This window comes from Chelonus insularis, unplaced genomic scaffold (genome assembly GCF_013357705.1).
Source record: "Chelonus insularis isolate UGA/USDA-ARS -01 unplaced genomic scaffold, ASM1335770v1 contig_70_pilon, whole genome shotgun sequence".
In the NCBI taxonomy this organism is placed as follows: domain Eukaryota; kingdom Metazoa; phylum Arthropoda; class Insecta; order Hymenoptera; family Braconidae; genus Chelonus; species Chelonus insularis.
Window position 1 is genome coordinate 458348 of NW_023276716.1, and position 25200 is coordinate 483547.

General features: G+C 29.5%; 1 protein-coding gene and 1 long non-coding RNA gene across 2 annotated transcripts; one reads left to right on the top strand and one right to left on the bottom strand.

Annotated features, from left to right (window-relative positions):
• Window positions 1-11012: 11012 nt before the first annotated feature.
• On the bottom strand, window positions 11013-12690 carry LOC118070945 (uncharacterized). Its single transcript, XR_004690825.1, has 3 exons — window positions 12308-12690; window positions 11719-12174; window positions 11013-11195 (listed from the first exon to the last, which is right to left on the bottom strand). It is a non-coding gene; the product is annotated as an uncharacterized lncRNA (long non-coding RNA).
• Window positions 12691-23181: 10491 nt separating this feature from the next.
• LOC118070926 (G/T mismatch-specific thymine DNA glycosylase-like) lies at window positions 23182-25034 on the top strand. Its single transcript, XM_035089806.1, has 3 exons — window positions 23182-23404; window positions 23493-23621; window positions 23708-25034. Exon 3 carries the CDS (start codon window positions 23728-23730, stop codon window positions 24976-24978), a length of 1251 nt encoding a protein of 416 aa, XP_034945697.1. The 5' UTR covers window positions 23182-23404; window positions 23493-23621; window positions 23708-23727; the 3' UTR covers window positions 24979-25034.
• The last annotated feature ends 166 nt before the right edge of the window (window positions 25035-25200 follow it).

Here is a 25200-nt window from a genome sequence, read left to right on the forward strand (position 1 = left end):
AATAATTTTATTTATTTATAAGTTTGTACTCTAATATATTCGTATATGACAACGTGACGTCAAAACAATATTTAAATGGTTATTTTTGATACATTATACCTCATAAATCATCCAAAGTTAGTGATGTAATAATAGCCATTATTTTTAATAATTAAAAAATAAATCAAGGATATTGTTCGTAGCTTATTAATGACTTCATATTGAAGCTTGGATAGTGTTTATTATGCATAGAAAATTTACATTACTATGATAAAAAAAAATGTCAAGCCGACAAAAACTTTGATGTGACAAATGAATCCTGGGAAAAAAACTTGTCACACTAGGAAATTAAAATCCATAACACGATATGTGAAAAAAAAATATGAAAATGCAATGAAAGAATTTTTTTTTGTATCGACAGCTTTTATTAAGTAATTAAAAGGCTATTCACTAATGAGCTTTTGGAAAAAATCATTCTATTATATTTAAAAGGAAATCTGAATTATTTTAAATAAAGTAAAGTTAATCAATTAATAAAAATCGGTAAAATAGTTAAGTTCTCTCAAGTACTTTTTACGAGTTTGTATGTCAAAAAGATTTTAGTTATTTCAAGCTGATTGGTTTTTTCAATATTGAAAATCTAAAATAAAACATTTTAGAGTTACAAAAGATTTAATTTATTCCATTTTAACTTCAATTAATGCTAATCGAGGTAGTATTTAATTAGTGTTAGTTATCATTAATGACATTTGCGTTTTTTGTTGTCGTTTATATATAAAAGCTTAATTCATTTTAAACATCTTTTATGTTAATAATGAAAGGGATGAAAATTTGAGAATGTCAATGTTTTTTTCTTAAGCTTTTGCATAAAATTATAATCGTTCTTGAGAAAATAATGTGAAAATAGAAATATGAGATGAGGGTTTCTGAAAAAAGTAAAAATAGTATGATGGAATATAAGTTAACGTGAGTAGTTGGTAAACTAGGAGAAAATCAAGTACAAAGGGGATGAACAGATTAGACCAATGTAGAGTCTCGTCAATGTATCGCATATTCCACTAATGAAGTATCTCATCAATCCTTTCTATCTTGCTTCTATAGTATTTCCAGTGATATTTAATGCAGTTTATTTAAGCTAGGATCAAAGTGCCTACTATTTCACAGTAAATTCAGTTTCCAAAAGCCTCACAGTGTGTCCGTAGTCTCCTGGGGGCATTCGTACGAAAAGTGAAATTTGACCAATCGAAATAGATTTGATTCGCGCAGGTGCACTTAAAGGCTCTTTCTCTCAGGAGTATGTGCATGGATTATTGCGGGGTTTTCTGTTGTCCTTTTCTGAACGTATATAGACCGGCGTCCGTCTGACAGGCGGACCGGAAGAGACGATATCTAAATCCGGAATGATTTCCAACTGGCTACAGATATAATTGTCACGCTTCGTTGACGCAGGTTGAAGCACCCATGGACTTTACTGACTGCTACACAAGAATCGTATCCGGTGAATATGCATTTCTCTGACACAATAGACACATTGACAACTTTGCTGTTGTCTTTTTTGTGCCACAAGTATGCAATGCAAGGTGACAAACCAACTTCATTTTAATGAAAATTTTCTAGATCCTTTTTAGTTCAACGAGAAGGGTCATATTGAGTACTTATTCTCAATAATAGTTGAATAAACATCACAAACCATGTCATGATAAAATTATACTAAATTCAATATTTTGTTTATGATTAAATTAAAAGTTATATTGTTTTTGATTGAGAGAGTCATTGATAGATTAAAGTATTCACATTTGAATAGGATAAATAAAGTTAGTCAATAAATATTTACCAATTGATTTAAAATTGTAAGTTGTACATAATAAGGATGAATGTCATTATGTTGAGGAAATTCAATATTACCTACGAGTGTTCAAATTATATTACTAATTTTAATTTAATTATTTAATTTGAAGTTGATGCTCAAATTGAATTTAAACCATATTTTCTATCGTTGCTAGTTGTATATATTATTAATGTGATTCTTATATGAATTAAATAATTCAGTATAATATCGAGACCTAGGTATAGTTTAACTATACTGATCTTGTATTATTGAGGATTATCTAAATCTTTAAAATATCAAATAAAAAATTTTTTTTTCTTTTACAGAAATCGTTGCTTTATTTATCTAACTGTTGATGCGTTTTGACAGTAGGCTTAAAGGTCTTTCCAATTCCTTCCTTCCTACAGTTGTGCGATGATGAAGAAGGAGAGTAACATTTAATTCGATCCGGCAGAACGTCGCTCATCTGGATTGTACGGCTGCACGATATCGTCTATTTCTTCCTGCTGGACGCGAACTCGAGGAAATTACGTGTCAGCTTCGTGTCTTAGACTCTCAAGAGAGAAAAGAACTGGCCAGGTGGAGCGAGCATCTCAGATTGATGTTTTTTTTTTAAAATTTTTTATTGTCTCTTAATGATTCAATTAATTAAATGCTCATTAAAATTGTAACTGCGATTGAAATTATAACGACAATAATAGATGAAACCCATTAGATGATAATTATCATGCATGCTTAATATGATAGAGCAAGAGAGAAGATTATATTTCAGATGATACTCCTAAATTACTATAAAATTGAACAAAGAAATAGTCAAATGAATATCATTGATATTAGATCGATAAAATTGTTTATTTTAATGATCAAGTAAGGATAATAGTCAAATAATTGGTTGTACGTTGTATCCTCAACTCATGTCATGCTATGATTTAGGTCAATGCTCCTGCAGTTTATCATGTTATAGCAGTTTGCTACTATCTAATTTTTGGACAGTTAATGAGTATTACTAAATATTTAGGATAACAATTAAAAAGTTTAGTGAAATTTTAGATGTATCTCATATTTATTCATATTTTACACTAAAAATATTTAATATTATAACAAGAAGCAATAAAAATAATCATTGTTTTTTACTTAAAGTAATGTTAATATTTGATTGGTTTTCTAGAAACTGGAAAGGTTGTCTCATAAATAGAATCTTTGTCTGGTAGGATATGTTATGAGATGCTGAATTTAAGTGAAAACTCTTTTTCTCATAGAAGTTTCCAACTGTCACAGAGGGAAATTTAAAATATCAAATGGTAAATAAATAAATATAGCAGCTAAAATTTTTTACTTATATTTTAAAGAGAGTAATAAGGTTCTTGGTAATTATAAAAACTGCAGGTCGACTATGTAATAATTGAGAGTGAAAAAAATAATGAAAAAATGGAGGGAATGAGAGAAATGCAAAAACTAGCAAATACATCATTTAAATGAAATTGTTGAGCTCAAGTTTTCTAGGCAAGAAAAGTAAAAATAAAAGTTGTTTAATATAATATTTAGTTGAGCTGGCAGTTGTAATTGATCTCTTATCTAGCAGGTGCTAGAGTATAAAACAAAGTGTTCTTTTTTTAATAATAATGTTTTAGAAAAGATCGAAAAAAAAGCTTTTTCTGTAGATAAAGGTCCAAAAAGCATTATATTTTATTTGGCAGAAAAAAAATATCTCAGGCAACAGCTCGTGCGTAACACACAACACTATTCGATTTTCAGGAATAGTTGCAAAAAATGTCGCATGTGGCAGCTTAATTACCGTCAACGTTCAAGTGTGAAATTGTCAATTAGTTCGGCCTCGTCGTTTCTGGACCATACTAGGGAGCATACAGCGAGCCAATTAGCGAAGGACAGATTTTAAATAAGACGCTTCAGTGATTCTCAAATTAACGTATTTGTTTTCTAGATATTAAAGCTAATCAAGTTCTTTCAAGCGCGAAAATAAATATTACTATTACAAAAATGAAATTGATAGAAAAAAAAACCACCTGTAAAGTAATTTGATGCAGAAAGTGGAATTTCATGTCTTTTAAAAAAGTGAGTTTCTATACAATAAGCTAGAGTTTTGTATGGTATAAAATATCACATGGTTGTAGCAGCCTCTATATAGCTCTCTGTGGTGCATTTTTCTTTTTCTTAACAACAGGAACAGCTTATGTCGCTCATGAAGAAATGTCTCAGTCGTTTCTTGTCGTCGTAGCAATGACGCAGCGTAGGATAACAAGAGGATCCGTGTAAGAGGGTGAGTATGAGTTTTGTGCTGGTGAATATTGCTCTCGTGCCATTCCTACAAATGTCCTATAAGTCGTTTTAGAAATGAGAATTCTTTTGTCGCATTACGTCGCTTAAAATAAAAAAAATTGTTTTTTTCACTTTAAAGAAGATTAAGCGTTGAATAAAAAGTTAAACGCTGGATTACAAGAATATAATGTCAGAAATTCAAGAGTTTAATTACCTTCATCAAGAGACGTGATTCACATTCCAATGGATGACTTTTTTTTTCGTTGAAAACGAGAAAACGCTGGTTTACTTTAATTCCGCGCAAGTTCTACGATCCAATGAGTCATTCCCATTATCTAGAATCAGAGAATCTTCTCTCTCGTTCATTATATTCATAAGGAATCTCAGTTTTCAGCTTATGACATTCTTGAATGATCGTCAAGAACGCGCTAGGAATCATCTTTAGCTTATTATTGGATTCATTTACATCTCTTTTCTTCATTATTTTTAATCCATGGAGTCTTATAGCCTGATAATCTTACATACTCGTTAACGGTTAACAAGGTCTTTTTATTATTATGTTTAGAGTTTGTTCAACTTGTAAGTCTCACTCTTATAATCAAATTACGTAATAGACTTTTTTGCTTGCTGAGAGAAAATTATTCGTACACAAAGTTGAATTATTTTACATACAACATAGATGAAAGGAGGCATATAAAAGAGTTTTATATTCCTTTTTTATTTGCAGAATTTTTTTTTTTTTTTTTAATTTTAATTTTTTGCATGAAGGAAGAACAAGGTAATTACAAAGGCAGAGAGTTATTATGAATAAAAAAATTTCGATGTATTAAAAATAAACAAATAAATTTAAATGAGGGAATGAAAAATCTGAAAAAATAAATAAAGTGAAACTATCCGGAAGAATAAACATTTTGAAGTTTTGTAATATTAAAAATGTTAAAATACTTAATGAAAATAAAATGATAGAGTAGGAGTAAAATTATTTATAATGAACACTTATTTAAAATAGCTGAGATTTTTCTAAATTTAAATAGACTTCATTTTAGAGTTTCACAATAGCTAACTATAATTATCTCTAATTGTTTAACTTGAATGTAATTACAAACAATTAGAAAATACACTTATTTTTTGTCCATTATTTAATTAAATTTTTTTCTAAAGTACTCATAATTGTTCATTTCTCAGCACAAAGTTTTCTAATATATTTAATTTCTTTATGTAAGTTGTGTCTTTGAAGAATCTTAAAAATAATTGAATGAAGCGAACTCAAAATACTGACCTCAACTTTTCTCTTACCGTCATCTAATTACCAACTCCAAAGGACTCGCCCCTTTTCCATCAAATTTATCACGTTACCAACTTTTAATTGTCCATTAGAGAGTAGCTAATTATAGCTACAAAGACGCGTTATCGATTGACAAGAAAAAAAGAACCACAGTACTTGATCGGACATAAATTAAAGTTAAATCTAAATATATAAATTCCAACAGAATGATAAAAGTTCATCTCAACATTAAACATTAAACTTCATTTAACTTAGATATTTATTTCATGAATAATTACTTAATGTAAAAAGACAAAAGATACATCATATTCTTACATGTCTCTATATTTGAGAATAAAATTCAACCAAAGCTTTCGGGAAGTGAACAGTGATAGAGCAAGTTTATATTACGAAAGTTTTTATGCTTCCACTTGTTCGCCAGAAACTGTTATCACCCGTTCCATTCTTCTGGCCACTTTGGACATTGTAATATATATTTTCACCAGCCGGTGCTCATCTCAATGAGTCAGAAGGATATTCTGTTGATTCTGAATTGTGTTTTGCACTACCTTGGTGATAAATCGTTTATTATCTATCATTAATAACTAATAAAACCAGAATTGTAAATAAGTTTCATCCAAAGTACATCTAAATAATAGTTGACTGAAAAAGTTAAGCCTTTTTTTTATCTTGAATTAGTTACTAGTGACTAATGACTCAGTTCCAGGTATTTCAAAAATTATATGATGATCCGGGGATCCATTCTCTTGCCAACCTGCTTTTTCCTAATTCCACATGAAAGTGGGATTACATTTTACAGTATTTTCTCAACGTTCATTTATTTATTACATCAAATTATCATTAAATACTGAATTATTTAATAAATATTTTAATATTAATTCATTGAAATGGTGCAAATTGTAAATTTTATGGAGCTTTTTAGGTCAAAGTAAGTACAGAATTTTTCTTTTTATTTTATTAAAAGGATTTTAATGAATTTAATCATTTCTATAATGAATTATATAGTTGAGTATTCTAAATATTCTATTCTTACATGTTTGACACTAATCAAGTAGCACACTAGAGATGATTTAAACTAAAGGCAATGTTCAAACCAGAATAACTTTGAAACTGTGAGCTTGATAACAAGAAAAATGTAAAAAAACTTTTTGAAAATAAAATGTTCAAAGTTCCAAGTAGAGTAGGGAAATGTAAAAAAATACATCTAATTTAAAAATAAATGCGAAATGATAATGTACAGCCTGAAATAAAGAATTTTATCAAAGAATATTTAAATTAGTTTTTACCATAAAAAGTAATTTTTACTATAATATTAAAGATGAAAGTAGAATAACGAGAAATTGAAAAGTGGGCAGAAAAATTTTTTTTTATCTTTATAATTTTTGCAATAGAAGGAAAATTGTATTGAACATTCAAACCAGTATCAAGTGATCAAAAGTAGGTTTTTCAAGTGTTGTTTTTTTGTTTTGTAACTTTTTTATATTTGAAAAAAAACTTCGATCTTTGTTGCAGCTCTCATAACTTTCAACCCTACTCATCTTCTGTTTTTATAGGACAATTTATGTTAAGAGATCGTTCAGAAATGGCAGTTTTAGTGTAAATTTGAGCGTGATTTGAAGAGAAAATTTATCGACGATTGAGCAGGAACTTGTGTAAAATGCTGTAATGATAAAAAATGAACAATAAAAATAATTTCCAAGCAAATCATTGTAATGAAAATTTTAATAAAAAATTAATGAATAATTTTATCAGATTTTTTTGATTGTCTTTTTAAATAGCATATGGCAATAAAAAAACACTAGATATGTCCATAAAAAACTAACTTTTTTTATCAAAATAACATAAACCCATTTAAGAAGAAGCAAAGGATAAGTTATTGTTTCCAATAAATGTCTATATAAATAGAAAATATTTATTGATTGTAAAAAGTATTCCAATAAACAAGAGTTTCAAATAATCATCATAATGTCTAGATTTATTCAAGCATTTGTTTGAGAAGAAGTATTTTGCATCCATTTATTAAAAATATTAATTTGTGATTGAGAAGATAAAAAAGTTTAAAGTAAGGAGATATTTAATTGAAAATACTTCTTTAAAGAGTTTTCATTGTCTTAAAGACCAATTTTTTCTTTCATTTAAATAAGCTGAAAATGATGGTATAAGTTTTTAAATTTGGATTAAAATGCATGGTCATTTATTTCAGGATCTCTTTGTGTATTTCTGTCGAGCGATTTTCATGGCTAACTTTTCTCATTAGTCCTGCATTTGCACGATTTCAAAACTAGTATGTGTCCAACGCGAAAAGTGTCGACAAACGATAATGAAAATACGAGAGAAAACACTTTTGAAGAGTTATATATCACTAATTGGCCTTTAAGTAATGTTATTTCTGAAAATTTATTTTAAAATCGTTAAAAAAGTCAGGAAAGTGGCTCTAGTGGAGGTTGATGTTAACTTTAAGACATAAAATACGTCGAAGTCGTAATAAAAATTTTTATAATCATTCAAGAATTTTTGTTGGAATGGAGAAATAATTGAAACGAGAAATAAAAAAATTCACATAGTGATCTAGTAAAAACAATTTCATTTCCTTTACTTCCTCATGTTTCGCGTTATCGTGACATTTCTACGCACGATTTATTACTCGTGCTCCAATTGGCCATCGCTAATTGCGAGGTTCATTGCTCTGGAAATGTGCATGTTAAGAGCGAGTTATAAACAATATAAAAGAAAGTATCAGAATAATCGACTAAATGGTACGATACGGAAAGAACAATTTTATAGTTTTAGCTGTGAAGAGGATTTTCATTAACTTAAACGAAATTGTCGGACTACAATTTTTTTTTTTTTCAAACAACCCAACAGCTATTTTTGTTCATAGCAGTGGACAAATATAAAGTCCATTCACTCTTACATTCTTTAGTATCATAAATATCTGTGTTAAATATTAGAGGAAAATATTTTATTACAGCTTTTAACGTTGATGGAAGCTTTCTTCATTTATTATAAAACGAAAATACAGTGGAAATTAAAAGCAATTAGTCACCATGTTTATGATGTTAACTTCAAAATATTCATTAGTAGTAATTAAAAAAAATTGTTTGTGTTATATAAAAATATTTCATTTTTTTATGCAAAATTGTGGAAAATCTAGTTTAATTGAAGTAATGTAAACTAAGCAAAGAAATTTTTTGAATTAATGAAAAATGATTCCACTTTTTAATTAAAACTGACACAAAAATTTTCTCATAAATAAATATACTTTTTTTTTTATTAAAATAAATTGAAGTAGTTATTTATCATGATATCATATAAAAGAATAACATTTTTATTGAAATTGAAACATATATAGCCATTAAACTGATTAAAATTTTTTAATTTAATTCAAACGGATATCGAAAAATATTTATATATATCTCCTTTTAAATATTAATACAAGCAAATTTGATTAATGTAAAATCAATAAATAATTAAATGAATATTATAATAAATTTTAATGAGCTTTAAAATACCTTCGATTCATATAACTGAATAGCGTATAAATCAGATTCTGTAATATTGATTTTAACATTTTTTCCCCATTATTTTCAGTTTTCCATTTGATGGAAAAAAAAATCTAAAATACGGTATTTTTTCGCTAGAGAAAGGCAGCATTTCCGAGATATCAATTTATTTTGGAGAAATTAACACTCCAACTACCCTTGATCGACATCTCGGGTAAACATACCAATAGATGAACAATTAAGACCGAAATGTTGATAGAGAATAGTAAATTTCCACACAATTAAAATTAATGCACACCAAAAAAATGTGTTCTTTAATCAAAATTTTATTCATGAATTTTACAAATATATACTGACCTTAACTTTCCTTTGAATGCAGTGTGCAATATGATGGAGATGAAGAGAATTTATTAAATAAAAAAATGTATAAACTTCACAATAAATGATTTTCTAATGAGCAAGGCAAACAGAAAGTATTATCGAGATATTAAATAAAATAAAATTAAAATTTTCGATCGATAAAAATGATAATTATTTTAAAATTAAATGAGATATAAATTATTCAAAAACATATTTAAATATTGTAATTTAGTCAATTTAAATTTAAGCTTTATTTACCTCTACAGGGCTAGAATAAAAACAACTTTATAAAATGTAGTAATAATTACTTTAATTTTATCGAGATTATGTATTTTGACAAAATAAATTAAAGTTAGTTACTCTAAAAATCAACAAGTAATTAATTTAAAAATGTAATATCTCATATATATTTATACATTGAAAATTAAAAAGAATAGAATGAAAAGTAATTAGTTTCACTAATTTTAATAATAAAAATAAAAAGAATCGAAATTTGAGAATACTCTGTATAGCAATTGTAGCTTGGTAAATATTAATAGGTTCCATCACATGCTACATGACTTTTTATTACTTTTTCATTTTCAGAGAGTACCAATAAAAATCGTTTAAAAAATTGTTATCCAAAAATACCAGATGCCAGATGCAATATCAAAAAAACACCTGTATGAGAAATTGGAAACGTTTAAAAAGCAATTTAAAAAAAAATATAGCACAATGGTCAATCTAAAATTCTACTAAATAATTTATCAAAAGTCTAATTATCGTTTGTTAAAAAAAGTATTAAACACAAAATAAGCTTTTTAATTACTTTTATATGAATGGAATGAAATCAATTCCAATTATTTTTCTTGTTATCAAAATTCCAAGCTATTATTCAACAAATACTAATAATACGATTAACACAGTGAAAGACTTTGCTCACCAAGTGCAATTTAACATTGGGTTCATCTCCTTCTTCAACTTTAAATTCAATCAATTCAACACTGTTTGATTTATGTTTAATTAGCATAAGTGCAAAAACACGTAATTTGTATAAGCCATGGCCAGTTCTCTTTACTCAAACCTTCGTGTATTCTCATGTGCTCATACTTCGAACAAACTTTGGCTCATTACTTAAGTAGCGTGAAAGTACGAGCAATTTAGAAAAGCAGTGGAAATATAGAAGAGATTCTCGATCTTCCAAGGATTAAACGTTATCACTAGATAAAATGTTTGCCATAAAAAATGATCCTAACAAATGTTTTTGCACATTTAATAAAATTTTATGTATCAATAAAGAGAGAATTTTGTTTTTTTCAATGGCTTTGGGTCTGTTGATTTTTATGTTCCATGCAGGTTGTGCGTTAATATAACAGAGCGTGGAATTTTTTATCGTTGAGAAGAGGGAAATATAAGAGAAGATGGAGTTGCAAAAGGAATTTACTGACAATCGATCTTGCATAGTAGAAAAGCCGTAGGTGGCTATTGCAGTGAAACATAAGAGGATTGGAGAGAGGAAGTTGGTAGTGCATTGCTTTAACGCGACCATGTGAACCGAATTGTCATTATACGGCTGAGAGTAAGCGTCGTCACGCGACAGAATAATGGCCGTTTGTATCGGCAACCAAACGGCTGTTGAAATTGCTGGCCTCGAGCCTTCCGATTCTCTTGACTCCCTTTGCAATGTCCTCGCTGCATGCTTGGAGTCGATGACCCGCTTAAATTTATGTGCGTCCAATTAATTAAATGATCAAACAATATATGAGAAAAGACAATTAAAAACCATAAAATTAACTGCCAATAATTTCTCATAAATGCTTTAATGAACTTCCATTAATTATCCAAAAATTGCTTACATTATAATTCATATACTTTAGGCAATATGTTAAAAAAAAAATTTTTCACAATCCTTGAAAAACAACGGTCTTATCTTCACTCTTCTTTGCCATGACCCCAAGCATTCATTCCTGCCATTCATTAATACCTGCAATCAAAAGAAAAAAAAAATAAATGAATTAATTAAAACTCTCAAACGTTAAGTTTGAAAAACGAGGAGTGGTCGTGTGTGCTTTACACTTGGCCCTGGGGGAGAGAAATGTGCTATTTAATTTAGCTGAAAAGAAAGTTGAATATAGTTAGAGGCTACTTGTGATGGAACAAGAGCTATCCGGCTTGAACCAAGAACTCACAGGCACGCCTGTGAAACGCATCATTACCCTCTGCGACGACTAACGAACCGTAAGACGTTGGCGCTCGCCTTCTTGCAAGCTCAACGAGCACCTGAGCCACCAGGAACACACCAAAGCTTCTTCTTGTTCTTTCGTAATAAAAAAAAATTATCATTTGACTCAACAAATTCTCGTAGTGGAGCTAAGTGAGACGTGCTTTGTTTCATCAATTTCTTTACCACTAATAATCCAGAAAATTCTGTTAATTAATTAATGCCAATTGACACTTGTTAATTAATTATCCATAGACAAAGTTTCAAGAAGTTTTAGTGAACTTACTTAATTCCTGTGGACGTGAATTTGACTTCTTCTTGTACATGGGTTGCAAATCAGCGCCAGCAAAAGGGTTCCACCAATGATAAGAGCAATTACCACGGCGATAAGGGACCAAGTGCTTAGTCCTGACTTGGAAGTTGTAAATTTTTTTGCTCCAGGTAAATCTGCCAACTCACACTCTGTTAGCCCGAATCGTTTTGCCTTGGCGATAATGTATCTCAGGCGTCTTGATGCCTTTTCGCAGGACATTCTTTCTCGCACTAATTTGTTCCTTTTTTTGTACTGGGGTCAATGTGACCCAGAATTTTATTTACTTTTTTATTGGTTACGGTGAGATTTATCATTCTCGTTGGTGCTTTTAAAAGCACGAGGAAGCAACCGTTTCCTCTGACTGTTCAAGATTCATTGACGGTTGGTTATTTAATTTACAATCCCACGACATTTTTCATAGGTTTTTCTCTGCAAAAACCAACAACTGATTTACTAGTAATTTATGGTAATTCCAGGATAATATATTTATGGTTGGAAGTAAAAAATTTAAAATTGATTTTTTTTTCAAAATATGGATATAAGGAAAGGTTCAAGTACTCACCAAAAAGCAACCGCAATCACTGAGGTGACTTATAAATAATTCAACAGACTTCTCTCAACCACGAAAATTCACGAAATGCCTCCGGGGGGAGGAAACTTTGACAGAAAAACAAACTTTTCATTCAGAATATATTCTCGTTAAATTTTCGAGATGTTTGAGTCAACACTAAGCAAAAAAATAACACAAATTTAAATAAATGAATAAACAATATCACTTCTAAGTGTTGCTTCAATAGATAAACTGATTTTAAAGATTGTTCTACAATGTTTTCTTTAAATTGTTTAAAAATTTTGAGATATTCGTGATAAACAACAAATTGGTACACATGACCACGTGGATGGTAGTCGTGAGGTAAAATTTGTAAGCCGCATACTCCCGAAGACGTCGCGACGCTCACTGACTCTCTAGTATCCCGCGGAGACGTTTTATGAACCCGCGTGTAATATTGGAGTTTGCGCTGATGCGCACGTTATAGACACATTCGTACTTTTGTGTACGTGCCCTTCAGCATCAGCTTCTACTTCCATCGTATTCCACGATATGCGTAATTCCTTATTTTGATGATTTTTTTTTTTATTTTTCGTCGAAATAAACTTGAATCCACGAAACTCGATATTTTGTCACATATTTCTTCATCATTCCAGCATGTACTCAAAGGTCTTTTTGTAGGGTATTTTTCTCCTCATTCTCTTGGACAGGAAATAGCGAGGGATGAATGACCAAGGTGGTTTATTATCTCGTGGGAAGAGCACCACGCGGAATTCGTCCATGGAGTCAGACCTGTAAGAGCAAAAGAGACAAAAGAAGCATGAGTGACGGAATGAAGTACATTGTAAATAAAGTATACAAGGAAAACGTGAGAACGCGAGCTAGAAATCAGACGCAATGAGTGGAAAAGAGGGAAAAAATGTATGTACTTGTTGTAGCTGGTGTATATATGTGCGAATTCAACATGACAGAGCAAAGGATAAAAAGTTCGAAAGCAAAAACCAAAGAGAAGAGGAAAGAGCTCGTAATTGCTAATGGTCGAATGGTCGAACTAATCAAAGCGTTGTACAAACAGAATTTTTACTGCTACGATTGAACTTCAGGAAGATCCAGAGGGTTAGTATATAGGGATATTGAGGTATCGAATGCCGTTATTAGCTGGCTATTGCTTTTTGCTGGGGACAACCTTGTTTCAAAGACAAGGTGTTATATGAGAAATATTTTTTATTATTTATTCGAACAATATTCCACAAATGAATGTCTCACATTTCTGTTATCATTTTTTATTGAGAAAGGTAATTAAACATACCAATGACTAAATATTCTTATATTATTATATCAGAATAATTATTGTAAAATAAAAATTCTTTTTGATCATTAAAGAATTTTTATTCAATACAATTCGGGACACTAGTATGAGGTTTTTGATAAAAAATAGCTTCAACCAACGTCATCTGGAAAATGGTTCAAATAGTTTTATGATAAAAGTTGAAATGCATTTTTAAATTTGAGAGCTTTGTAGTTTGAAAACCAATGTTACATCATTTTAAAAGTGGAAGTATTTTTATTTTCGTTTATTTCACTATTTTAATTGTCTACCTATTAGTTTGTTGATCCTTTCAAAAAGTCATCGAACGAATTTAAACAACAGCCAATTCAGCTACCATATCAATACTAAAATACATTTTTCCTCATGTGAATTATTGATAAATCGAAAAAAAAATCTCATTATCAAATCATATTTTGTTATTTAATCACTACAAATCGGTAAAAAAGCATTTAAAAGTCGTCAACAAAATTGCCATAGTTTGTTTATGATATTCAACATTGTAAACACTTTATGTGTTTAGTTACTGAAATTTTTTAAATCTATTTTACTTAAATAAAACAATATTTTGAAATTGTATCAATCATTACGATTAAAATAATTTCAACTCAATTGATCCTCTTTCAATATGTTTCTTTTATTTTTCTAATTCTCCCTACGTTTGATTTTCTGTTGAAGTCGAAAAAAGGACGACAAATAAGATCTCATGAAATACTTCTAATTGGACTAACCAAAAAGTTTTCAATAGATCTAAAAAAAACCTAGCAATTGGGAATTAACTTGGTGGGTTGTGAAATTCAATGAGACTCGATTCAGAAGGTTATCATTTCTTATTGGTACAAGAAGTAGTGATACAAATAGTATCTAAAGATATATGATGTCATAAACGATAAGATGAGGAAGGATTTTGTCTGGTAGTGAGTCGTATCGCTGCATCAGGAGAAAACATCTCAAGTGTCGTCGATCGAAAGAATTTTTCTTCAAGACTATATGCATGGAAGCTCTGAAAAAAATAGTCTTCTATATATCCTTGACAATAGAATAAAAATAGTTTTCTTGTTACTGCATACTTTATTCAAAAAGTGTACGACTATAAAAGGACTAGAGACAACAATTTGCAAATAATTGAGTTCAGTGAGCGACAAGAACAATAGTAGACGTGTGGCAGTAGGCCAATTAACTTTAATTTCGTGATTCAGATTCGTTTTGCTTTAATTTGCTATGTTTTGTAGTCTCACACTAGGACAGTGATTCAGAATAGTGTCAAGAGGGTTAAGGGGGAGGGGGAGGGCGAGTGTGATCGCAGGGGATACTACTGGGAGAGAATTCGCCTGAATAAATAATGACTCAACTGCACAGCGAGCCAGGCGCGAGTTTCCTATTATTTATGATATTAGATTACGCTATATCACTACCTTCGTAATTAATTGCCAAGCCTCGTTTTGAAGTACCGTTAACTGTGAAATGCTAATGAACAGATTCGGTTACTATGGGTTACGTGATGTCTGGCTTCATCCATTTGTATCTCTCGAGCTTATTTCTCTATTCATCACTTTTTTACTCATTTTTTTCTCCCCAACGAAAACTTTTGTTTCCGCTCTTTTGTCATTTTATTAACGTTTTCCCTCTTGCCATGTTAGTTTTATTACTAAATCTACCTTCAACCCATCACTGTCAAACAAATCTTTAACTTTTTATTAAATTACCTATTTTTTAATCAACTTTAGTATTTACTTTGTCTTTTAACTCAACGATTAATTCCTCAAGAATCCCAAATTTTATGTCTAACCAATTGTCTGTCTGTTGAAAAATATATCAGGTTTGATCCTGTGAAAAATTTAAACCTCATGATTCACCATTGTGCACGTAAATACTGTTTCGTGTTTCTCATTTTTCTCATCCTGCTGTTCTAATTAAATAATGCGATTCAAGAACGTGCTTGAAATACTATGGGTTCATTGTATCACGCAGACAAGTCTTTTGGAGCGAAAGTCTTCAACGATTTCCGTATGGTAGACAGACAAAAAATATAGTATCAATAAATAAGACTTTTTATGTCTTTACATTAATAAACAGGTGGAAAAAAGGTTCCGGTAGACAAAATACGTGATGCAAAGGTAAATTGAATTGGAAATATTTAGACTGCGGTTCAAATAAAAGTACGAATTCGTTTTCTTCATGATAAAGTTCATACCTATAAATCAATGAATTGATCACAGAGTGGGCAAATTAATTGGCAGACAAGAGATTGAGATACATTTTATGTTTAATTAGAACAATTTCAGTTGAAAGTAATTATTGATGTTTCATTTTATATTCGCTATCTCTACAAGAGTATTGGAATACATTTTAAATATGTTGCAACTTTAACTGTTCAATAATCTACTCATCAATTTGATAATATTTAGTTTGTGGTTTAACTTCTCTTCATAAAAATTTACATTTTTAAATTATGAAAATACTCTTTTTTTTTCTTTCAACCTGTCGATTGAGTTAGATAATATATTTAACAGAAAAAGAAAATCAATAGTGAAAAATTTTTAAGTATTATTAAATTGTGAGGCATGAAAAATTTATAAAATAAACTTAGATCTCTATATCTTGACATTTATAAAATTTTATATTTAATTAATCTTTTGTTTTGCTAGTTTTAAAAATAATTCAATTAACAATGTACAGCTTATTACGTTGCTTTAAAAAATTTAATTTTGTTACTTTTATTACACATTTTAATTCCTCTTCTTGTTGTAATTCAAGATTTTTATCCACAATGCTTTATTCGAAAATAAATACTCTAATCAGTTTAAAAAAGAAAATAATGGTTGCAGTATTTGTTAATGAATAATGTTGAAAACTTTTTTGTACAAAAAAGCTGCAAGCTTTATGAATAATATCATAATATTTTTTTTATATATATAAACATAAAATTAATAAATAGATATTTATATTTGTTATAAATGATACTGTATATCAAAAATAGAACGCGATAAAAAATTTTTTATCGTCATAAAAAATTACAATAATCAATCTAATGTTTTTAAGCTGATAAAAATGATTTTAGTTAATGGCTGATTGCTAATTTACTGTAATGTTTTTTACATATAATACTTTCTACTCTACGTTGATATGAAGAGTCACTTGAGCCAATTTTTTATTCGAATTTTCATCGATAAAATTTTTTTCCAATTAAAAGCACCTCTAGAAATTGTGCATAAGTAGATAAGTGGTAGCAATTTTTTTTATCTTTGTGTTTTCATACTTGAGCTTTTTTTTCCATTCAATAGCTCCCAAAAGAAAAACACTTTCTCTATCAGTATACTGATACCAAAAATATGAAAAAAAAAATTATTAATCTATTTAATATCAAAAGATTTAATCCTGAAAAAAAATCCTTTAAAGTAATAAAGGACTTATTTTGCAGTTTAATGACTTCTCACCGGAAAAAATGAATATTCTTTTTCATCAAAGTAAAAAATATCAATAAGAATCGTAATAGTATCAAATGAAATTCTATTTCACATTGCAAAGACATTGTAATTGAATTTATCCAAGTGATTATCAACTGATAAGTCTATTACAGTAATTGAAACTTTTAAAAATAACATCATTTAATTAAAAAAAATGTATTAAAAAATAAGCTACAAAAACGTGGTTTTTCTAGAGTCAGAAGACTGAGAAGATATTTTTCTCTCGCGAAGAATTTTGAAAAATGTATGTGATGAAGAAAAACGTTTCTAGCATTGCACCTCTCCTCTTTATCTTAGATTCAATTCACATATCTTTGATGCATTTTCCGTAAACTTTTCCATATACGGAGCTTTCTTGAATACATTCAGAGACTCTATCTAGTGATACATAGCACAATACGATGTACACATAAGGTATTCGAAGTGCGACAACGGTTGCAGGGAAATTTGGATGTCGCGACGCCTTTTGCTGGCTGCCGGTGGTGACGTTAAGGGTATGAGTAGAGCACCCATTCAATCGTCTACATGGAGATTCCTACGCGTATGCCGTACTAACGTACATTCTCGCACCCAATGATGCCACCTACAGATACGCATATGTTTGGTACTCGTGTAAATAATCTTAAACTGTCAAATACACTCGGTCGATTCGCTAAAAAGAGAATAAAATAACTCAACACCATTTCCATATCAGCTGCATTTTTGAATGATAAAAAATATCTCAATTAATTGAGAACAAGATTACAGTGCAAACTAATTACCAACAGCGAGAGATGCGTAGTCGGGTAGATTAATTGATTGAATAAATCGTACTCTCGTTAGCTATATTCGGAGTTCTCGAGGCCCAATAAATAAACCGTCCGATATGTCTATATGCTGAATATGGAGAGCTCTCTGGAAAGCGTCGCGATTTATCGTATCGATTCGCATACACGCGACGTTTTGAGTATCATTTCTATATTCTGTATATCGTATACGATATATTTGTCGACGTTGCGGATTTTCTCGAGTGCTATGTGCACCACCGCATCGTACACATTCTGAATGCAAACAAAAATAGCACATTTTAATGCTTGTAGAAAAATATGGCATTCATTCATTTAGATGAGGGTATTATTGCAGTGAAGCCGGCTCTGGTGAGTGGAAAATTTATATTCATACACCTGGTTAGGTTAAATAATATACAATCAAGGCGTATTGTAAACTCAAGCATACTATTAATTGCTCAAGACTGCTTTCACCACTTGGTATCTTATGTGTTGCGTGTAAACTGCGTGCAACGTGAAGCGTAATACCAGCAAAACGTGAACGCGAACAGTTTGATCTTATTAACGTTTCCATTCGTCGCTAACACGTGGTGGCAAACAAGGTTTCGCATCATGCTACGCGACAACGCCGATGCATCATCGATGGCCTGTTTCCAATAAACTGAACCAGACGGCTCAGGTCCTGTCATTAATCACCCGGTCTTGAACGACGGGTTACATGAGAAAGGGGTGGTTTGATGCTAACACGTTGGCCAACAACTAATGTTCGAAATATCTCGAAAAAGTGTCAGCAAATCTTGAAGCCCGTTAAATTATTCCAACTCTTTTTCCTGGCACTATTTTCTAGATGATTTGTCACTTTGACAGAATTATTAAGTGAATTCTTCTTGTTTATTTGTCATCTGGGCTATAACAGAAAACGATCGGAGATTATATTGATGAGACAGTTGAGGATGATTTAAATTGAAACTTTTAAGAAGAGATACTGACAGTGACGGTTTAATTGACGAGAAGACGAGCAGGTGACACATTGGCACGAGACGACGGGATATCTAAGCCGTCTATCTTTGTGAATGATAGCGCAGCACATCCTTCGGTTGAATGAGCCTCCCTCAGCGTTCGCGAGAGTCGGCAGGAAATTGATTGGCTTCCCCAGTATCTCTACGACTGAGATTAATTCCCTTCGACCTTCAACCGTGTAATTCCAGGTTACAACTTCACACCAGGTAGCTTTTGTATACCCAATATCCTACTGTTTAACCTAACACTACTTCATGTTAAGCTAAGCCACTCGATTATATATTCCACGAGAAGAACCGTGTGGCTATTAGCACATTTGAAACAATTATTAGAAGCCATTTAAGTTTATTTGTACTCATCGGCTTTACATTGGAAAGGTCAATAACTGACCCCTTGCTAACAACTACATGGCTTGTTTGACATAATGAAAACATTACCAAAGACTTTATTTTAACGTCAAAATATTATTTCATTATTACAAAGCTTTTACTGATAATTAATTTTATTGATTATTCAGATAAGAATTTGTGATGGAAAATGTAATTGGTTTTTAAGAGAATTTCATTATAAATCATTTACTTTTTAATCAAACTTAAGATTTAAAATATGTAAATAATTTTCTAATAATTTTAGAATGTATTATAAATTTATCGGCACTTTATTAAATAATTTGGTTCATTATTAATTACCATTAAATATACCTTCCGGTTCATTTATATATAAATAATTAATTAATAAATTCTATAGCATTTGAAGAGTTATTTATTATTAAAATTAATAGAATTGAATACATATTAATAATTGTAAATAGTATTTTTGTTCATATTGGAAAGTTATACATATGATGTATCAATATTAAAAAATTTATCCAAATAAATTAAAATATTATCCATTGTCTTCAATTTTATTGTAATTCATAAACTCAAAAATGGATATAAAAGGTAGGTAAAATATATTCAAAATGCATACCTGAGATATTTTACGTTTACAACATGTACACAGATATGTACAATAACGATCAAATATTTTGAAACTACAATAATCCATTATATAACAAATAAAAGTCCAGAAGATATTTTGATATAAATTGTTCCTATAAGAAGAAAAAAATACCAATTAACAAAACACTAACTAAACAAAATATTATTTTTGCTACAAGCAGAAAATATTATTAAATAGGAAAAGTAAACAACATTAAAATGCTTTTATTGTAAATTTTAATGTAAATTTTCTCTATGTATTTCTCAAATAAAAAGTTATTGTATTTTATGGAATAACTCGAAAGTGGCTTCAAAGGCTTCAAATCGAAATCCGTTCAACCATCCTCGAGATATCGTCGACAAAAATTTTTTTACATATATATGTGTACTTGCATACGTATGTACACATACGCTCACATCACAAAAACTATCTAAAGTGATTACAGGAACCTCGAAACGTGAAGATTTCATAAAACTCCGATTTGAAATTCATTTCGAGGAAATGATGGAATATAAAAAACTATTTACTCAACAAAAAAAACACATAATAAAAATATCTTAAAATTTTTTATACATATTTTTTTCTAAATGTCTATCTACATTGGGGTTCAAAATTAATTAATATCTAACGTTCAAATTTCCCCGAAATTGACATTAAATTGACATTACATTGACGTTTCAATGAAACTATAACGCATTATTGGAAGAATGCAGCCCTGATGAAACTCAGTGTTCATATACGATGATTTATTATCTATTCTCATAGTGAGGTCTCATTAAGAGATGATTTTAAAAAATTTAATGAGAATCTATATTCATAAAAAATTTCTATAAAACTCTTTTACCATTAATTGCAGTTTTCATGATACATAAATGGTTACTCATATTTTTTAAAACAAATATTAACAAATAATAAAAAAATTTATAACACTATTTGTATTTCTTACTGAATTACCAATGTTTTGAGTGCAAAGTTTACTCACAAACTAACATTTTAAAAGAACATTTAACCTCGATTTAACCATGATTGTGTGAAAAATATGCAATGAAGTATAAAAAGCAAAAAATTTACAAAAAGCGTTAAGAGTTTTTTACTGTACATTCTGCTAAATGCAAATGACAACCTTCTATACTTCTATTTATACATAGACACTCTAAAAACCTCAACTCCACCTCGAGTTACTGTTTTCATATAGAAAATGATTTAATTAATTAAGCCTTTTTAATAAGTAACTTATTCAAATATCTTCTCCAAACTGATCTCCATTGAATTATTATTATATGCATTTGTAAGATGAATATTATTTGCAAAAACAATGGATAACAATGCAAACCACTGGTAACATAATTCATAATTGTTACTTTCAGTTAATGTTAACCTTCAGATTGAAAAAAAATGTGAATGTTAATTAATTACAGAACTGGAATAAATTCTTATTGGATCATTATAGAAATTGTAAATATATAATTATTTTAGTTTGAAGAATCATTAAAAAGTGAACATCAAGTACTTTTTTAGCAGCTATATTTCTGCTGAAAATTATCGTAGTTTGATCAACTGGAATGCAAATGAGAAGTTTTCTTTTTCTACTTCAGAGTCGATGCTTTTCTGGTTGAGCCATTTGAAAGGATATCATGAGTGATATCATGAGTGGTGTTGTTAGACTTTAGAAAAATAGAAAAAAGAATTTTATAAAATTCTCTTTCTATATAGTAATTCATTTATTTGATTTTTTTTTATTTCACATGATGAAAGATACTTTAAAATGTTAAATAATTTCTTGCTGATCGTTATGCAATCGTTTTTTTCAAAAGTAATAAATGCTCAAAGTTAAAAGTGAGTTTCTGCTTTGAGAGCTTATATCATTGTGAAAAATGGTCATAAGAGAATTTTCAAAAAGACATTTTAAAGGAAAAAGCACAAGCTTTGGTGGAGCAATCCATTCGGATTCCTATAAAAATTTTTCAATTCGATGAAATAGGTCATAAAAAATTTTGAATCAGCATTACGTGAAATAAAAACAACGATCCAAATAATTTGATAATTTAATGCTTTCAAAGCTGATAAGTATTAATTTGTTTTATAGTTTAGTTGTCTAGAATACTGGAAAGAAATTTGTGAATGTCGGAAATAATAAATTACACTGGAACAGAATTAAATTTATAGTTACAAATGGAGTGTCCGGTGTCCTTGTGGTTTGGAGAGCGTTTCCCTTGTCTCAGCAGGGTTGTTTGCGTCAAGTGGTGGTGACTGAACTCTATTGTCTCCGTGCAAGTGAAAACCGTAGGTGAGAGAAGTAGAGTGAAATTGGTGCATGTATGTAAAGGTACATCTCACATTTAAGATAGAAAACACACCTCGATTTTGTTCATTCAACTAAAAGAAGGTCGAAGTGTAAAGAAGATTTCTCACTCTGTTGCATAAATTGAATGGAAACTCAATTCATCTCTATTTGATCCACAAGGAAAGAATTTTTAGTGCTGTAATAGATAGAAAATTTATTTTTGTAATAGTTATGATTTTTTTGTATTAACAGACGAAAACTACTGGAAAGCTACGGATGGAAAAACAAGTATGTCGCCGTAATAGAGAAAAAATTGGTTGCAGCTGTGCATAAGCACTATAGCTAAAACAAAAACGACCAGTTGTAGTAACAGATAATTATTCCTAAATGCACATTATACTCACAAGCGGTATATATAGACTGAAATACATAACCTCTTGTTCACTTCATCCACAATAACCATTCTTTCAAAAAAAATTTAATGATCTTAAGTTATGTATATTACTGGATAATTAATCATTTTTTCTAGGAGCAAAATTTTCTTACAACCACTGCACAATCAAGACTCTTGCCAAACCATGTCTTTGATCTATTCTTGCAACAGGAAATTTCTTTTATGTATAAATGAAAGACGTTGACATGATGTTGTATCATATCTTAAAAGTAAATATTGTGCATCATAACATCACTGTATAATCACATCGTATATAAGCTCTTGTAAACTCCGCTTTTGATTGGAAACGTGAGAAAATACCGTCATGAATTTCAGTAGCGTGTGTAAACTTCTGTTAATCCTCAGGTTGTTCATCAAACAACATGCCTTGAGTTTCGGTGGCTGAATTGTATAAACAAAATTATAACTCCATGCTTTGAAGAAGAGCTTCGCATTTGTTATTTGAATTCGAATCCAACCAAATATTTATTTTAGTTGAATGTTGGTCATGATGGTTTCTGCTATTTTCTGTCTTTATTTTGATAAAAAGTTCCAAAAATTTCCGCTAGCGCTAGCTGATGGATGTTTAAAAGATTAACTCCAAAATAATGCCGGTTGTCACTGTGTAAAAATGCATTTTTTCTAAACTAAAGAATTAAAAAATCTTTTGTATATTACCTTGAAAATTATAATTTTTCTAATCTGCGATTATTTTTGTACTTTAAACATATTTATTTTTTAATTGTCATCGTTGATGTAATTGATTACTTGACAATGAAACATTGATAACCTTCAAATACCCTACATAAGTATCATAATTATTCATCAATGTTTGTATTTTTTATTCATAATAATTAATATTCTCTAAGATGTTGCTATAAATTAACTATAATGAATGATTATTGATTTGTGTTGCAGATTTATTCAAGTTTAATCAGTGGTAAAATGTATTGAGTTATCTTTATTAATCTTAAATAAATCACTTCATTGACATCTGATGTTGATTGTATAAATACTATTATGGAGAAATATTTACAAATAATTCAGGTATTTTAAAGATATATGTATGTTCAACGACATATTATCAAGTTTTTTTTTTAATTTACTTTAATATTGATTTGTGTTCTTTCCAGGTTAAAAAAAAGATCACTCTATGATAAAGTTGATAAAGTTATGTGTAAAATTAAAGCAATTTACTAAATTTATAAGTAATCAATATAATAGCAAAGCCATGTCGGGGATGAAAAATGGAAGATTTAATGGATTAACGGAAGAAGAAGTAAAGAAAAAAGATCCTTTGCCTGATTACCTTGAACCAGACTTAGACATTGTTTTTCTTGGAATAAACCCAAGTTTAATGGCTGCCTTCAAAGGAAGATATTATGCTGGTCCTGGGAATCATTTTTATAAACTCTTACATGCTTCTGGATTGGTGCCACAATTTGTCAGCTTTGAAAAAGATTGCGAACTTCTTAAATATAAAATTGGTCTGACTAATATAGTTGATAGAGCTACTAGATCTTCTGCTGACTTGACTGCTACGGAAATCAAAGAGGGATGCAATAAAGTAGTTGAAAAGTTAAAATTTTATAAACCTAAAATTGCTGTTTTCAATGGAAAATGTATTTATCAAGTTTATGCTCGACAGCTTGGGAAGACAAAGTTTGATTTTGGTCTTCAATCAGAGAAAATTAGTGAAACCGCAGTTTGGGTTGTTCCTTCCAGTAGTGCAAGATGTTCCAACTTTCCTCGAATGACTGACAAATTACATTTTTACCAAGCTATAAATAAACATTTACAGTATTTAAAAGGAATTGAGAAAGATGTTGATGTTAAGCAATTTTACTCGATGAATCAGGGACTAACTAGACCCAAGAAAGATAAATCTAAAAAAAGTGTTCAAAAAGAATGTTCTCAATTCGTAATTACAGAAATTCTTGATGGATCACAAAAATTTAAAGAAACAAATGATGAAGAAAAGGGAAAAATTTACATAGAGGACAATGAAGATCTTGAAGAAAATGAAGAATATTCATGTGATAGTGAAAGTTCGATATCGGTATCTGATAATGATGATAAACCATCACTAAATTTAAAGCCTCAAGAATCTAAGCTTGATAGTTCTCATCAAAATCTAATTAAACTAAAAAGTGTTACGTGTGGTTTTAATGATTCTAAAAATGATGAAGATGAAAAAAAAATAGAAACTAATCTCAAAAGAAATTGGAAAGACACTCAGACAATTAGTAGTTCACGAAGAGTGACAGTTCATGATGAAAGGGATGAAGTAAACTCTATAGGTGTAATTAAGCAAAGACTTGTAGAAAAAAATGAAGAAAATGTTGAAGTTACTAAAAATACAAAAAAGTTGAACTTTTCTAATTTACGAAGGAAGAAAAGTTAATCCCTGAATTGAAACTAACGTACTTTTATTGTATACTATTTTTACATAATTTAATAATCTTGCATATTTTTTGTACATAATTCTATTTTCATAAAATTTTGTAATATTTTTTTGTATTATTAAATAATATGAAAAAAATTTGATAAAATATTGAATCGTATATAGGATTATTGTTGATATTTTACAAACTTTTTTAAAAATCTCATTGCTTATTTCAGATGA

Excerpts from the sequence above, each read along its gene's own strand:
- LOC118070926 (XM_035089806.1), top strand. The coding sequence starts at position 23,728 with ATGATAAAGTTGATAAAGTTATGTGTAAAATTAAAGCAATTTACTAAA.